Below are 15,453 nucleotides of genomic sequence, written 5' to 3' on the forward strand. Positions count from 1 at the left end.
TCCATCCATCCATCCATCTCCAGAGGGGAATCTTTCAACACACCCCAGAATATTCCTCTGATCATAAATCTCTTCTCTACAGCCTAAAACCCTCTCAAGGATAATTGTGATGATTTTTCTGTGATTTTTTTCTGCCCCTCTGTCTCCCCTTCAGTGTTCTCATTCAGGAGCTGTTGATCTCAGAGGAGGATTACATTCAGGATTTACACTTCCTCCAGACTCATCACCTTAGGTACACTGAGACCTGCCCCAACATCCCTGGAGCTGTTGCCAGTCAGAAATCCACCATCTTCAGGAATATTGATGACATTGGTCGCTTCCATTCCAGGTGGGCATTCCCAGGTGCTTTTGAGACCAAAGAGTGGCTCACATACAAGATGTCAGAGCCACATTATCATGATGGTGATGATGATGATGATGATAATAATAATAATAATAATAATAATAATAATAATAATAATAATAATAATTATTATTATTATTATTATTATTATTATTATTATTATTATTATTATTATTATTATTAATAATAATAATAATAATGTGGAGCACTGGCAATGCTGAGGTGCAAGGGAATTGATGGTCCTCTCAGGAGGATAAATGATGGCATGGCTTAAATCTTTTGGGACTTCCATAATTCCCTTCAGAGCTTCAAGGATTCACGTGTCCAGCTTATTTCTTACTCTTTTAATTGAATTTAACTGAGAAACAGTGAATTATTATAAGAAGGCAGCAAGGTCTTACAGGTACTTCAGTGGTGTCTTCAATATTCAACAAATAGAGATATTTGTTCATGTAAAACTGATGGCAGCATCCATAAATTCCAGGACACCTCCCACTGTCCCAGAATGCTCCAAGCCCCGTCCCACCTGGTCTTGGACACTGCCAGGGATCCAGGGGTAGCCACAGCTGCTCTGGGCAYCCTGTGCCARGGCCTCCCCACCCTCACAGGGAACAATTCCTTCCCAATATCCCATCTAACCGTGCCCTCTGTCAGTCTGAAGCCATTCCCACTGTTGTGTCCCTCCAGGCCCTTGTCCTCAGTCCCTACACACACATTCCAGCCAAGAGGGATACCGTCATGCTGGATGAAGTTTAATGCTAATGTGGCCACATCCCTTATTTCCCCCATCATTTCCCTTAACCTGTGTTAACCTGACACCTCCTGACCCAAATTCTGGCTKCTGGGACCATGTTTTAGCCTCGTTCCGTCTCCTTCTCCTCAGCTGCCCTTTCCCTGTGTCCCTGCAGTGTCTTCCTCCGGAGCCTGCAGAGCTGTGACACCGACGATGATGTGGCCATGTGCTTCATCAAGCACGAGGCTGAGTTTAACAGGTACATCCAGTACCTGGTGGGAAGGGTCCAGGCCGAGTCCATTGTGGTCAGCAAAGCCATCCAGGATTTCTACAAGGTAAGGCAGGAGCCAAAGCACCCGTGGAAAATTCACCCTGAAACCCACTGCGTCAAGGAATGGAGTTATTAATCATAAATTGGGTTCTCAAAAGGATTTTTAATATCTTTTGCTAAATATAGTAACTTCTGGTTCATTATCTAACTCTTCTTGGTAGATATAATCAATCTGGGAATGTATTTACATGAGCTTATGCATTTATTAATTTTATAAAGATAGATATGAGCATGGCTGCGCTTATGTAATTGTAATTAAGGGATGTTTTAAGTACCACCACATTGAAAGACCAAGAGAACCCACAAAAATCATAAATATAGATAACTAAATCCTGTTTCTCTGCTCCAGCAGCTCAGATTTTTTTCTAATGCTCTTTATGACAGCCTTTCCTCATTATTCCACATATTTTTTTCAGAGATACACAGATGAATTTGTAACTAATGAAGATCCCTCACAGCCACTCATCCCACCACTGCAGCACTACCTGGAAAAACCCATAATCAGGATCCAGCAGTACCAGACCATAATCAAGGTAAAGAGATGTTATTACAGGCTTTCTGTTCTGCTCTGTGCAGCTTGTGTAGAAGAAGATTTTAGTTTTGTTTCTGATTTCTTGGCTTCTTTCTGATGCAACTACAATTGAAAACCGCTTGCGTAAATAAGAGATTAATCATCACCAGTGCTGGTGTTCTCTAAATACTTTTGTAAATGTAAATCCAGGTGGTTCACAGAATCCAACCCCATTAAGTTTCAATTAGCTTTATCTTTAAATATATGTATAAAAATATATGTAAAAAGTATCTGTATAATACAATATTTGAATACGTGGATGACAGGTATGAATTTGCTTCAAATCATTTATGTTACAAAAATAAGCAGTTTCCAATGTCTAAGATATTGACTTAGCACTTTTTTCCTTGTCTTTTATGCTGACGTTATGGTAAGATGAATTTTTTGCTTTCTGAAAAGCTTTTCCTCATTTTACTACCATGAAATATTTCATCTTTCAAGCTTCCATCTGTTCTATTGTTACAGACCACAAGCAAACGTTTCAGAGTAGCATTTTAAACAGTATTTTCATGGGAAATAGCACTGGGATATCCAGGAAGGACATAATCATGCCAAAATATTTCTGTATTGTAGTRTTCTATAAATTAATAATTTGAATAGTTTGAAGAACATTTGAACACATTCTTGAACATTTGAACACAAACACTGAAGTTTTTAAGACTTTTGCAGAATAGTAAAGGCATTTTCYCTGCCTTCATTGCTGAAAGAGAGGGACAGGAACAAATGTGAGAAGAAAAGGAAAACTGCCATTTCACATTTTTTCCAACCTCTCTTTTTATTAGCCTAATATCCACTCAGTTCAGCACAGCCACATGAATTCCTTGACCTCTGGTGTTGAGAGGGTAAACAGAAGAAAAATGCAAAGGGTACATTTAGGATCACTTTGGAATTTTTGCCTTTTAGTCACCGATGAATATCTGGTGCTTGTTTCGACTTTACTTTTGTTTAATATCAACTGATGTAAGAAAAAGCCAAACTGGTTTGTCTTCAAGTCTGTAGAGTAGGTAGGAAGGGACACACGTTATTACTGGAAAAGCATGTGGTGAAAAAATGGGATAAAAGTTGCTCAGATGAAAGAGCAAGAGCAGATATTGGGAAACTCTTCAGCTGTGAAGGAATTTTTTTTTGTATTCTGATTGCCCACTAATCTTTTCTTCATTCGCCTACAGGAATTAATCCGAAACAAGGCCAGAAACAGCCAAAACTGCACTTTGCTGGAGCAGGCCTATGCCATTGTGTCTGCCCTGACACGAAGAGCAGAGAACAACCTCCACGTGTCCCTCATTGAGAATTATCCRGGGACTTTGGAAAGCCTGGGGGAGCCCATCCGGCAGGTAACTGCAATTTCCCACTCAGTGCCCTGAGTGCCTTCACTGCTTTCTAAGGAGCCTTAATTCCCAAAGAAAATCCTTTAGAAATTGAAACTGAAAGAGATGATTTGCTCATTTCACCTATTGCTGTCCAATTTGGGTGTTCTGGCTTGACTATGGTTTGAAACATCAGWGCATGGATATTCATGGAGTAATTCACACAAAATGCAGTTATTTGGCTTTTTATTCCTATTATTGCCTATTTATTCCTGCTTATCAAACAGGAATTTAATTGTTCTGGGCCTTCACATGATTTTGAAAGGTTTTAACTCCTCTCTTATTACTGGGAAGCAGCACAGAGGAGCTCCTCAAGTTGCTGGCATCAGCAGATCCATGTGCTCCCCCAGCTCTATCCCATGAACCAAATGTGTGGTTTTTTTTAGAGGACCCAGCTATTTGCACACTTCAGTCTAGAACTTCCAACACCCTCACTCAAATTCCTGTTTCTTTTTAGATTTACTGTGTCATACCAGGCAAATCATTTAATGTGTCTGTATGCAATATTTKCCATGGGAATCAGAGTGTATGAATGGAGTTGTAAAGCTAAATTACAATGATTCTGTGGTGGGCATTCATCTCCCCMCATCCAAAAAAGTGTCCAATTCTACCCCTGGAGTCTTTACTTCTCCCTAGAGATGGTGAGGGGGAACCCCTCTCACCCTCTGTGTCTGAAGGTGTGTGAAATGAATKTCCTGCTCTGGTGAAGGTGACCAAATCACCATATAAAGTGTCTGTGTAACACACAAARTGCAATTTTTCTTTAATATTTCCAAAACTGTTTCTACCTGTTTTTTTTATTTTTCTGGTAACAAATACCATTTAAAGGACAATGCAGTGCAAACCACTGGCTGTGCCCCTGTCTGATGAGTCACCTTTAGCATTAAAAACCATCTGCTGTGGTTTAATAAACCAGAGACTTGTCAGGGGATGATGCAACAGGAAACATTTGTCATCTGTGCACTGAAAAATGATGGTGAGACAAAACCGTGGTAATTATTCCAGATGTATCACTGCATACTCTTCCTTCCTTTTCCTATCAGGGCCACTTCATTGTGTGGGAAGGAGCTCCAGGAGCTCGAATGGCATGGAAAGGRCACAAAAGACATGTTTTCCTCTTCAAAAATTATATTGTGATCTGCAAACCAAAGCGAGACACAAAGACAGACACCTACAGCTACATCTTCAAGAACATCATGAAGGTCTGATTGCTTTGTCCTCACCTAGAGAATTCCTCTGTCAATTAGAGCTTTACTTTTATATCCCATCTTGACATTCCTCTAATCCTTCTGAGCTATCCCTTTGCTTCAAAAAGCCTTTGAAGCACAAGTAGAGTCTACATGTATCCCAAAATATCTTTGTTAAGGTATTAATGTCAGAAACTTGACAGAAAATATCAAGGAGCCTGGRTGGACTTTTCCCAAGCTGTAAGGAGATTACAAATACAAGCATTTATTTATCTCTGTTCCCTCATTTAATTAACAGCATAAATATATTATATTGATGTGTATTCTGCTGACTACAGTATTTTCTTGCATTTGTAAATGTCTGGTTTTGGCAGTCTGTAAAATAGGGAGTAAACTGGAAGAAATCTTATTTGCTAAATTCCATGAGGTTCTYTCCGCTGGTTATGTCCTTTTCAGACACCAATTCTTGTTTATGGAAAATGGGAATATTCAGAGGATTTGACCAACTCATCATCAGACATTCAGAGTTAAATCAGCCAGAAACAAAGGAAAGAGTTTTCACAAGGCAGAAGATGCTCAACTCCTATAAAAACCAACCAACCAACCAAAAAAACATGGAGTTTTGACCAAGCCCAGTCAGGGCCTTCTGCAATTCCTTATCTCTGTCCTCACTGATATTCATAGGCAGGTTTTATTTTCCAAGAAAAATGAAATGGAAACATTTCCATGTTTTGTCCAGAGATTGCCTGCTCTCTATTTTTTCCCACATTGCCCCAAATTGTGCTGTTCCTGGACCCAGTGCTATAGGGGCACYGTGTTCCACCCTTGGGACATCTTTTAATGCTGGACATTGTTTTCCTGAAAAATTAATCCCCAGGAAAATGCCAGTGTGGTAACCAGAAAGTCAAGTATTGTGGGGAAAACAACTCTCAGAGTAGTTCTGATTGCTGCTCAACCAATGGTGTGTCGTGCTGCTCGCACAATTTGAAAAATCTTTGGATGAAGTGCAAATTACCCCTTTTTGCCGTTGGGAATTGCTAAAAACACGGGATTTGTGTTGACTTTCTGTCACTCAGCTGAACAACATAGACGTGAATGACCTGGTGGAAGGGGATGACCGAGCCTTTGAGATCTGGCACGAGCGGGAGGATCTGGTCCGCAAGTACCTCCTGCAGGCACGAACCGTGAACATCAAGAACTCGTGGGTGAAGGAGATCCTGGGCATCCAGCAGCGCATCAGCGAGCCCCTCTGGAGTAAGTGCAGCACAAGGCAGCCCAAACCTCCTAGCTTTGGTTTTTTTTGGTGGTCTCCTTGGCCTAGGAAATTAGCAAAAGAGGGAGAGAAGCTGTTTATGGCCGTTAAGTGAGGGCAGGAGGTTGAGGGAGTGATTTGTCCCCTTTGCTCTGCTCTTGTGAGATCCCACCTGCAGTGCTCTGCCCAGCTGTCAGGTCTCCAATACAAAAAAGAGGAAAGAGGAAGAGTTGGGGTTGTGCCCTGATCCATAGTCCTACACACCCCAGTGAAAATGCYCCTGTGACTCCTCTGTGTTCYAGACCCTATACKCAACTCMTGCCTTACGCTGGTGTATTTTTRCACTTGGGTTTGMTTTGGAATCTTRTCTGKYTYATTCAGGCTTCATCATCCTCAGTGYCWTTTGAKATTCCACCAGTTTTCAGTCCCCAAAATTTATCAGCAGGGATATTGGATCTTTACTTTCCAGGCATGAGCTACAAATGGTGTCCTCTACAGCATAACAATATTTGGCAGAACAGGGTTGGATTTAGTCCATATGCACTGAAAACAAGTCTGGGCATTTCATTTTTATGCCTTTAGTGAGGTGTTTTAAAGAGSAAGAGTAACAGAGTAATTTTGTTTCATATGATAGCAATGAGTTAAAATAAAAGTCACTCAATAAAGGAACAGGGTGCCCAAAGYTRTKAATGCCCCATCCCTGGAAATATCCAAGGCCAGGCTGGATGGGGYTTGGAGTAACSTGGGAYARKRGAAGGTGTCCCTGCCCATGTCAGGGGTTGGAATGAGATGATCTTTAAGGTCCTTCCAACCCAAATCAYTCCATGATTCTATGATYTGATGACAGCACTGATTTTATTGCATGGGCACCAGCAGAATATTAGTTTGGATATCCAGGGTGCATTGTATTTGAAGAAATGAACACTTAACAGCGACAGCTGTGTGATGTCTGAATAATGGATGTGCTTATTAAATCATGGTCTAAAATAATTCCAGATCAGCAAAAAAATCCTTTTTATTTTTTATATGGCCTAAATTTGTAGCCAACAACAGACATTTGACAGATGGAATTCAGTCTGAGACAAGCAAAGAGCACATGTCACCTGTAAAGTCTTGAGTCTGCTAAAAATTCCTGTTCAGTTCYTTCCATTCTGAACCTCACAGATATACAAATATTATTCTTATTTCACTTAGCAGCAGCCACCCCATGGCCAGAGCCCCCTCCTCCAGACTAACTCGCTTCCTCTGATGTTCCAGTCCCTCCAGACTTTGAGGAAGAACTGGCAGACTGCACAGCTGAGCTGGGAGAGACGGTCAAGCTGGCCTGCAAGGTGWCAGGAGCTCCCAAGCCATCCATCAGCTGGTACAAAGGTACAGCAGGGMGGGAAATGCACCCTCCAAACTCGCTCCCTGTCCATATTGATGTGACAATCGATCAGTGGGTGATCCAAGAGCTGATCACCCAGACATACCTGAGTCTAGAGACTGTGGTTTTGGGCACTTTGGGTGTACTTCTTTGGGTGGAAAAGCAGAACCACGGCATTCCAGAATGTACTCTGAGGTAATTCCACTTTTAAATGAGGATTGGTCATGTAGGAGATCCTTCAGCAGTTCTTTGCCTGGATGATGCTTTGCTGAGAGCTGGATGAAGATGAGGAGCTCATTCCTCAACTACCAACACCTGCAATRAAGCAAATTAGAGCTCTCAGTCCTCTCAAGATGATTAGCTATATGAAATTCCTAAGAGAAAATTCATAGCAAGCTATTCTGAAGGAAATAATTTCTCTCTTTCAGATGGAAAGCCCGTGGAGGTGGATCCCCATCACATYATAATTGAAGATCCTGATGGGTCCTGCACGTTGATCTTGGACAACCTGACAGGGGCTGACACAGGACAGTACCTGTGCTTTGCTTCCAGTCCTGCTGGGAATGCCAGTACCCTGGGGAAGATCCTTGTTCAAGGTGAGGTCCTGCTCAGAGGCAGTGTTTTATAGGGGTCTGCTSTGCAATACCTTAAACTTGGACCAGCCACCAGCCAGTGTGGCCAGCAGGACCAGGGCAGTGGCCATCCCTTCTGCTGGGCACTGCTGAGGCTCCTCCAGTCCTGGGGATCAGTTTGGGCCTCTCATGGCCAGAAGGACATTGAGGGGCTGGCGCAAGTCCAGGGAAGGGAACGGAGCAGGGGAAAGGTCTGGAGCCCCAGGAGCGGCTGAGGGAGCTGGGAAAGGGGCTCAGCCTGGAGAAAAGAGGGATCAGGGGGACCTTGTGGCTCTGCACAACTCTCTGACAGGAGGGGACAGCCGGGGGGGTTGGGCTCTGCTCCAGGGAACAGGGACAGGAGGAGAGGGAAYGGCCTCAGGCTGGGCCAGGGGAGGGTGAGGTTGGATATCAGGGCAACTTCCTTCACCAGAAGTGTGGTCAAGCACTGGAACAAACTTCTCAAGGAACTGGTGGAGTCCCCATCCCTGGAAGTGTTCAAAAAACATGGAGATGTGGCACATGGAGATGAGGTTTATTGTTGGCTTAGCAGTGCTGGGTTAATGGTTGTACTCAATGATCTTAGAGGTCTTTTCTAACCTGAATGATTCTGTGTTTCTATGATGTTACAAATATTAAGACATTGCAGAATTTCTGTATAACATATATTGAATAATTAATTTTTTTTAAAAAAAAATTATATACAGGTGCAGGCAGCTGTTCTTAGACAAGAAAAATTGGTCTCTGATATCCTTTAGACACCATAAGAATTATCTGGGCAGGGATACATCCTTCCTATCTGTTTGGATTTCCAGCTAGCAGTCACATTTGCCCTTGCTTTCTGCAGTGCCCCCACGGTTTGTGAACAAGGTCAGAAATGCTTATCTCGTCGAGGGTGAAGATGTCCAGTTCACCTGCACTGTGGAAGGAGCACCTCGGCCCCAGATCAGGTCAGTCCTACAACTCACATGGCAACAAATCCTGGTTTCCCATTCTGCATGGTCAGAGAAGTAATTTTGAGTTTATGACCCTTTCTTTACAGTGTCTTCCATCTTAAGCCCATCCCAGTGCTGGCTTTTCCTGATCCAAACACTCCTGTGATTCTCAGCAATTAATTCTAGCTAGAATTTGAAAAGAAAYATCTACAGATAGCCCCAGAGTAGGACTGTGTCTGATCTAAAGCCCTTGACCACCTGACATTTTATAATTTTTTTTTCATTTCTTTATCCTCTCTGCCTTACACCTGACTTGATTTTATCAGCGAACAGTCTGGGCTATTCAGACCAAAAGCTCAGCAAATCTTGTCATCATTTAAAGTCCTTTTCCAGCACTGACTGATGAGATTTCTTGAGAAGAATCTCCTAGACCTTTACAGTTTAACATCCAGGTGTTTCTTACCCACCTGCAGACCTCCCTTCCGGGATCCAAATGTTTGTCTAAGGATTAACTCTGGAGTTATTTGATAGCTGGATCAGTGAGATGGGGATCTCTAAACACTGAATAATTTTTTTCTGGCTTATTTTCCGTGTTTTCCACTAACAGGTGGTACAAAGATGGGGTGCTGCTGAAGGACACCAATAAATACCAGACTTTCAATGAACCAAGGAGTGGCATCGTAGTCCTGGTGGTCAAGGACCCTTCCAATGAAGATATGGGGCACTACGAATGTGAGGTAAGTTCGGAGAGATTTAAATTTCTGAAATTATATAGGCGGGAGAATTCATTTTGCTGGGAGAGACCCATGGCTGAGTAATTGCTCATAAAACCTTATAGAAAGTCAGGCTGAACTAGATCTAGATTGTGAATGTCCAAAAACTTCACAATATTCTCCTCTGAGAGTTTCCTGGTACAAGTAAGAATCGATGGAGCTCATTCTGAGCTTAAACTCAGATCCGGAGGAGACTCTTACAAAATTTGGGACCACTCTGATGGGACTTTTTTTTTTCTGGACTGTCTAAATTGTGGCAGATTCATGCTGCTACTAAGAAACTGTCCAAAGCCAAAAAAAAGAAATTAAGTCTAAAAAGAAGGATAAAACACTGAAATTCTGGTTCAACAAGCATACATAGAAATATCTAATAAATTAAAACATGTAAAATATTTTGTGAAAATTAGTCATAGTCTATGCAGTCATTGTAATAAAGCAGTAATTAGCTCTGAGGGCTTGGCAATAAAAAGTCTTGGTTTAGGAAACTAGCATGGGTCAGCTGCTCCATGATAAATGGTTCWGYTTGGAGAAATATTTAGGAAGTTTGRTGTAYTTTAAAGAATTCTACTGGAATTTAAGCAAAATCAGACTACCTTGCATTTGCCAAGACTAAGATCCCAAGGCCCAGTATTCCCTTGCCTGAGTAAAACTCAGTAATTATTGGATGATTAACAAAAAAMCTGCTCTTTAATGACCATTAAAGATGAACAGCAATAATTTGTTCCTGTTGCAGACAGTTACACCAGGCTCGAGCCACAGGCTGCACAGCAAACTGCAAATGTTTATGTAAATAATTGAGTTTTCTGGCATGCTGTAACTTGCCTGTGTGAGTAATTTTTGGTAAAACACCATAAACTGCATTAAGCAGCAAAGTGTCTGTTCGGACTCCAGCTTAGAGCTGGGGTCACGCCTTCCCCATTTCTGTTGGCACTGAATTTTCAAGGTAGCATGGGCAGGGTTTTATCATGACCAAACATTCTATGTTTCACCTGGCCCTGCACGGTTCTCTGCAGCTGATGAACAGATTAGGGTCAGCCAAAAGCGGAGCAGAGCTTTACCACCACAGCGCYGCAGCCCTGACCCAGGAGAGGAGAGGAGACCAGGCCATCACCATTGAAGGTACGACCCTTGCCCAGCTCCGTAYGTACGCCAGCGAGCTGCCCTAAAACCTCTGAGGATCCTGTATCTTTGCCATCTTATCCATGTTGGTTGTTGGTGTCCAYGTACCTGTACGTCTCTGGAGATGTGCATGGGCACAGGGCAGCTCGCCTCTGTGCCCATCACCATCTGTTGATTTCCAAGCCTGGCAAATCAACCTCATATAATGCTCCTAAAGGCATTATATGAAAAAGGAGGAGCAAATGGAGGGTTTGTCACAATATTGCTAGTGCAAAAAAAAAAAAAAAAAGTTTTCTATTGTTGGAATACTTGAAAATGTGTGTCAGCCTGGCAGAAGTGTTACAGGGGCCACTAAGTAAAGGTAGAGACATATTGTGATTATTCCTGAAATGTCACTGAAAGAAATGGGGAATGACTGGGAAAGCAGAACGGTGTCCAGATTGATGTTTAGCTCATCCATTATTTAGGATTGTTCAAGGATAGTCATGGAGTCTGTTCCTTTTTTGTCTGCCAATTTCTCCTGGATTGCTAGGGTGATAAGAATTGATTTTAGATCCATCCAAAACCACATCTCTTTCTTAATAACTTTAGACATTACTGCCCAAAGTTCCCTGTTTACCCAAGGGATTTCCACATGGGGTGTGTTAGTGCCTGCTSTAAACCCATCCCAGCCCAGTTTAAATCCGTGGCTACATCTCCCTAGGGAGCATTTCCTGGAGTAGGGATGCGTTCTTTGTGCCTCTTACAAGTGTCCTTGTCCGGCTGAGCCTGGCCCAGCCAGTCCTGTGTCTCTTGAGCAGTTCCCAGGGGTGGCTCAGGGGGTGACACAGCCAAGGGACCACCTTTGATAGCTAAGGAACAGATCTGGGGGGTGAGAGAGAGGACCAGGCCAGGCACAGGCCGTTCCATGCTGGCAGACCTTGGTTTCACAGGCTCTCCCAAATGTGGCTGGTGGAGACATGGCCAGCAAAAGCCAGAATTTTACCAACAGCTGTAGGATCTTCTTTCCCCATCTTTGGTGTTGCCACAYTGCCTTGTGGTAATAACAGGAGTTCAAGTGTGTGTTTAAAAGGGCATTATTGACATTATCGACATCCCCTAAGAGGTGACATTCTGACTCATTAAGGTGCTGGGCAGAAAATGCTGGAGCCTGGAAAAACGTCCAGGGAAAAATGATCATCCACTCAATTTTTCATCATTTTCTACAGCACTCTGATGTTGGCTCTGTCTGAGAYAGGGCCCTGGTCTGGCTCGGCCTTTGGGCCAGCCCTCTGAAGACACAAATGTTGAGCTATTACATAGAAAAGATTCAGCCACAATAAGTTATTAAGATTAGATTCCTGATCTATGGACTTTCTTGACTTCATTTTTAACGTATTTAGTCCTTTTAGTCCTTTCCCAGAGTCCCATCAAAAAGCATCAGAGGGAGGATGGTATGAGTGTAGAAACACTATAATTTTTTTCAGCCAAATAAAGCTTCAAGTACTTTAAAGCTTTTTCTTTTCTATGCCCCAGAGAGAGAAAAGTAAGTTGTGTGCAGGATGTAGAGGAGCACAAACAAATCCCTGGGGTGGTGTGTCTTGATGAAGTTCCTTTCAGGCAGAYGTTATAAAAGCAAGCAAGGGTTGTGAAAAGTGTTGGGAGTGCTTTTAGGGTTGCAAATGTGTATGTTCAGCCCCAGATTACTCATCTGCTGTTATTCCTGTAATCCTAAAMMAAAAAAAAAATTGTGAGCTTGGTTGAAGAAATRTAATTGGAGTTTGCCTGGAAGCTTCAGAAATGTTATTAAATAGATGTGCAATTGCTTGGGCTTGGTAATAGGGCAGAAAATAGATCCCTGAGTTATCTCCAGGGAGAAACAGAGGGAGAGCTGCTCCAGGCCAGTGGAGGAAATAGGCTCATCCATGGAGCAAGAGGATTGTCCTGAGCAGAATTGCACCARGGATGGATTTGGCACAATGCCCTTGACCGAGGAGGGAATTTGTTGCTTTCTTGAGACTCAATAACCAGCCTTGATCTGCCTGGGGCAAATCAGGTTCATCTGGCACAGAACTGGAGGACGGATGGATCTCGTGAAGGCTATCTCTTTCCATCCTCACAATCCTTCCTGTTTGTGAAAATGGGATTACCTGTAACTTCACCAAGAGGACAACATTACTGCTCTCACAACAGGAAATAGATACTGTGTCTGCTTCCTGGCTCACCTGCTCCCTGGGTCTGAGTTTTACCTGATTTATCTCTGTTTCTGTGAAATTACTATTGTCTGAGTCTCACGAGGCACCCAAGGTGCAACTCTTTTAGTTTTTATCCTCCTGCCTTTCTGTACTGTTTATTCTGCTGAACCAAAGCCACAGTTTGGGATACCGTTAGTCCAGTGGTTTATGAGCCCTGACCTGAAGCTGGTGATGGTCCACAGTCCAAGACCATGGGTATCAAAACCAAAATYCTTATCTTTTGGTTTAAATTCACACTATTGGAACTTGCAGATCCCTTGGATGGACAAAATCCAAAAAGGATGGAAACCACTGGACTAAGGAATCCCATGTGAGCTGAGATCTGCCCTCAGCCATACCTGGTCGCTTCACTGAAGTCAATGCAGAGTTGCTTTAAAAAAATCCTTTCTGTGGATACTGGAAAAATTCAATACACTTTTAAAAAAAAAAAAAAATAAGTGGAACTGAAAGAAGATCCTTCTCTTTGACTTCCAGTTGACTGTGTCTGCTTTGCACCTCGCTGCTTAACCCCTCCATGGCAGACCTGGGCTGATGTGCTGTGGCATGTTCTGGTGTGATTACTCCATCCCAAGCTCACTAACGTGATTATTTGTTGAGAAAAGCAAAGCCCAGTGCCTTTGAAAGGCATTGCATTTCCMCCATGGTGGGCAGGTCAGGACCTAGAAGGAAACAGTCAGTACAAGGAGTGGAGCCAGGCACAGCAGTGGAGATAAACAAAGCCATAAATAAATTTCCCAGTGCAACAACAGCCAGGCAACAGTCATTCCTTCCCAGCTTTGCCTCAGATTTCATGCAGAGCTCGGGGCAAGTTATTTAGTTGCCTTGTAACAGCCACCTTGTTAAAAAAGAGATTTTAGAAAATATTTTGGAGCTCTTACAAGGAAGATTGCTTTAAAATACAGCAATGTTTAAAATACAGAGGAGCCTTAGATCTCTTAGTGTTACTGAAGAAATGGGCACAGGGGTTTTCACCTGACGATTTGGAAGTTCCCTGATTAGGGTGTTGATTAGGGTACTCACCTCATTGTTTTTATTCTGTTGTCACCATGGTTTAGCCTCATTTTTGGCTTGGCCAAAGGATTTTCAGGGCAAATTCAGGAGAGCCCCATCTGCCTTTGCTGCCATGGCAGTCACTGCAGGAGTGGAGCCTTCTGGTTGTTTGGTAGGAGTTGTTTGTTTGTTTTTTGAGGGTTTTTTGGAGGGAGATTCCAAAACACTCACATTTCATTCACACAATTTAGAAAACTATCCATTAATTGAGCCACCAGCCCTGGACAGATTTCAAAGACCTGTGGATGTGGTGTTTAGGGACAGAGTTTAGGGATGAACTCTGCTGGCTTACTGGTTGGATTCAAGGATCCAAGTGGCCTTTTCCAACCCCAATTGCATGAATTGCTCATTTTAGGATTAGTTTTAGCAGTTCTTGTCAGGTTTTGCARATTAGTCTCCAAAGTGTAGCAGAAAGAGGTGAAAGCAAAGCAGTGCTCCCGTGGTTCATGTCAGGAGCATGAACTGGGCAGGAAAAACAGGTTTAAGTTTTTTTGAGTGGAGAAAAGAGACTTAAAAAATAAAAGCCATAAATTACCTTCCATCCATTCAGAGCAAGGGGAACTCACTTGTCCTCAGTGTTCCATCATTCATAAGCCAATGTTTTAATCCATTAACCAAAGAGGTGTCTGGTCCTACAAAGGCACTGGCTGTCCCTAACGCTTACAGCTTTTAACCTGCTTATCAGGGGCTCCTGCTTTGCAAAGCTGTTTGCCTAAAATGCTCTGGAAAAGTTGAAATGATAAATCTGGTGCTAAAAAAATGGATGCAGAATATTTTCCTCTCGGGGAAAAACAACAGGAAAAAAAAATTTAAAAAAAAAAAGTAAGAAAGAAAAGAAACCCAAATTCTCTCATCCTACTTTCATGTGGTTCTATCCTTCAATATAGGATTGCTCAAATCCTCCCTCACACCTTGTATAGCACATATACAATATATTAAATGCCATTTTCAGCTTACTCATCCCAGGCCTGCTGAACTTTCAAATATTGAATCTCTTTGACATCCACTACGAATAGAAATATCACAGTTGGCGTCATTTGGGAGGATTGCAAGAACAGACATTAATAGAGAAACCATTAAAGAGACTTTTTCTTAAAGACACTGTGAGATTTCATTGAATTTATTCAATTTTTTAGTTTATACTACTCAATATTCCTCAATATTTAACTTTTATAAGTTTATAGTACTWAATTCTCATCTAAAGACAGTTACTGCTAAAATAGTTGTATAAAGCACCTATTTTCAGATGAATAATAAAATTAATTAATTAATACCTATTTACTTCAGAACGTCAGTATTTTTCTTCAGATACTCACAGCATATGGATTAATCTCAAAATATTATTTAATGAGATTTTCTAAAAGTTATTTGAAAATTGYAGAATAGTGATTTGAAAAGTCAGGGAAAATCTCTAACCTGAGTGTGGTAAATTTTTCAAGCACTACGTTCATCTGCCACCATTATTCAATCAATTAAAACAGGGTTTGAATTATTCAAAAAATATTAATTAAGGACAGGTAAATGGTTTTATTGCAATTATGTCCAAGGATAAATATTTAAAAATAATTTCGTTCTTTACTT

General features: G+C 42.0%; 1 protein-coding gene across 1 annotated transcript in view; it reads left to right on the forward strand.

Moving 5' to 3' along the window:
* Positions 1 to 15,453, forward strand: part of OBSCN (obscurin, cytoskeletal calmodulin and titin-interacting RhoGEF) — a 159,905-nt gene that overhangs the window by 108,284 nt on the left and 36,168 nt on the right. Inside the window, exons 76-86 of the mRNA XM_057370883.1 lie at positions 155 to 328; positions 1,252 to 1,411; positions 1,824 to 1,940; positions 3,148 to 3,312; positions 4,389 to 4,547; positions 5,609 to 5,786; positions 7,042 to 7,155; positions 7,579 to 7,746; positions 8,609 to 8,711; positions 9,304 to 9,433; positions 10,483 to 10,588. Of these exons, the coding sequence (XP_057226866.1) occupies positions 155 to 328; positions 1,252 to 1,411; positions 1,824 to 1,940; positions 3,148 to 3,312; positions 4,389 to 4,547; positions 5,609 to 5,786; positions 7,042 to 7,155; positions 7,579 to 7,746; positions 8,609 to 8,711; positions 9,304 to 9,433; positions 10,483 to 10,588 (1,574 nt within the window). The remainder of the gene's footprint in view (positions 1 to 154; positions 329 to 1,251; positions 1,412 to 1,823; positions 1,941 to 3,147; positions 3,313 to 4,388; positions 4,548 to 5,608; positions 5,787 to 7,041; positions 7,156 to 7,578; positions 7,747 to 8,608; positions 8,712 to 9,303; positions 9,434 to 10,482; positions 10,589 to 15,453) is intronic.

Source organism: Malurus melanocephalus, unplaced genomic scaffold (assembly GCF_030028575.1).
Source record: "Malurus melanocephalus ecotype Western Australia unplaced genomic scaffold, MMel_1.1 scaffold_135, whole genome shotgun sequence".
In the NCBI taxonomy this organism is placed as follows: Eukaryota; Metazoa; Chordata; class Aves; order Passeriformes; family Maluridae; genus Malurus; species Malurus melanocephalus.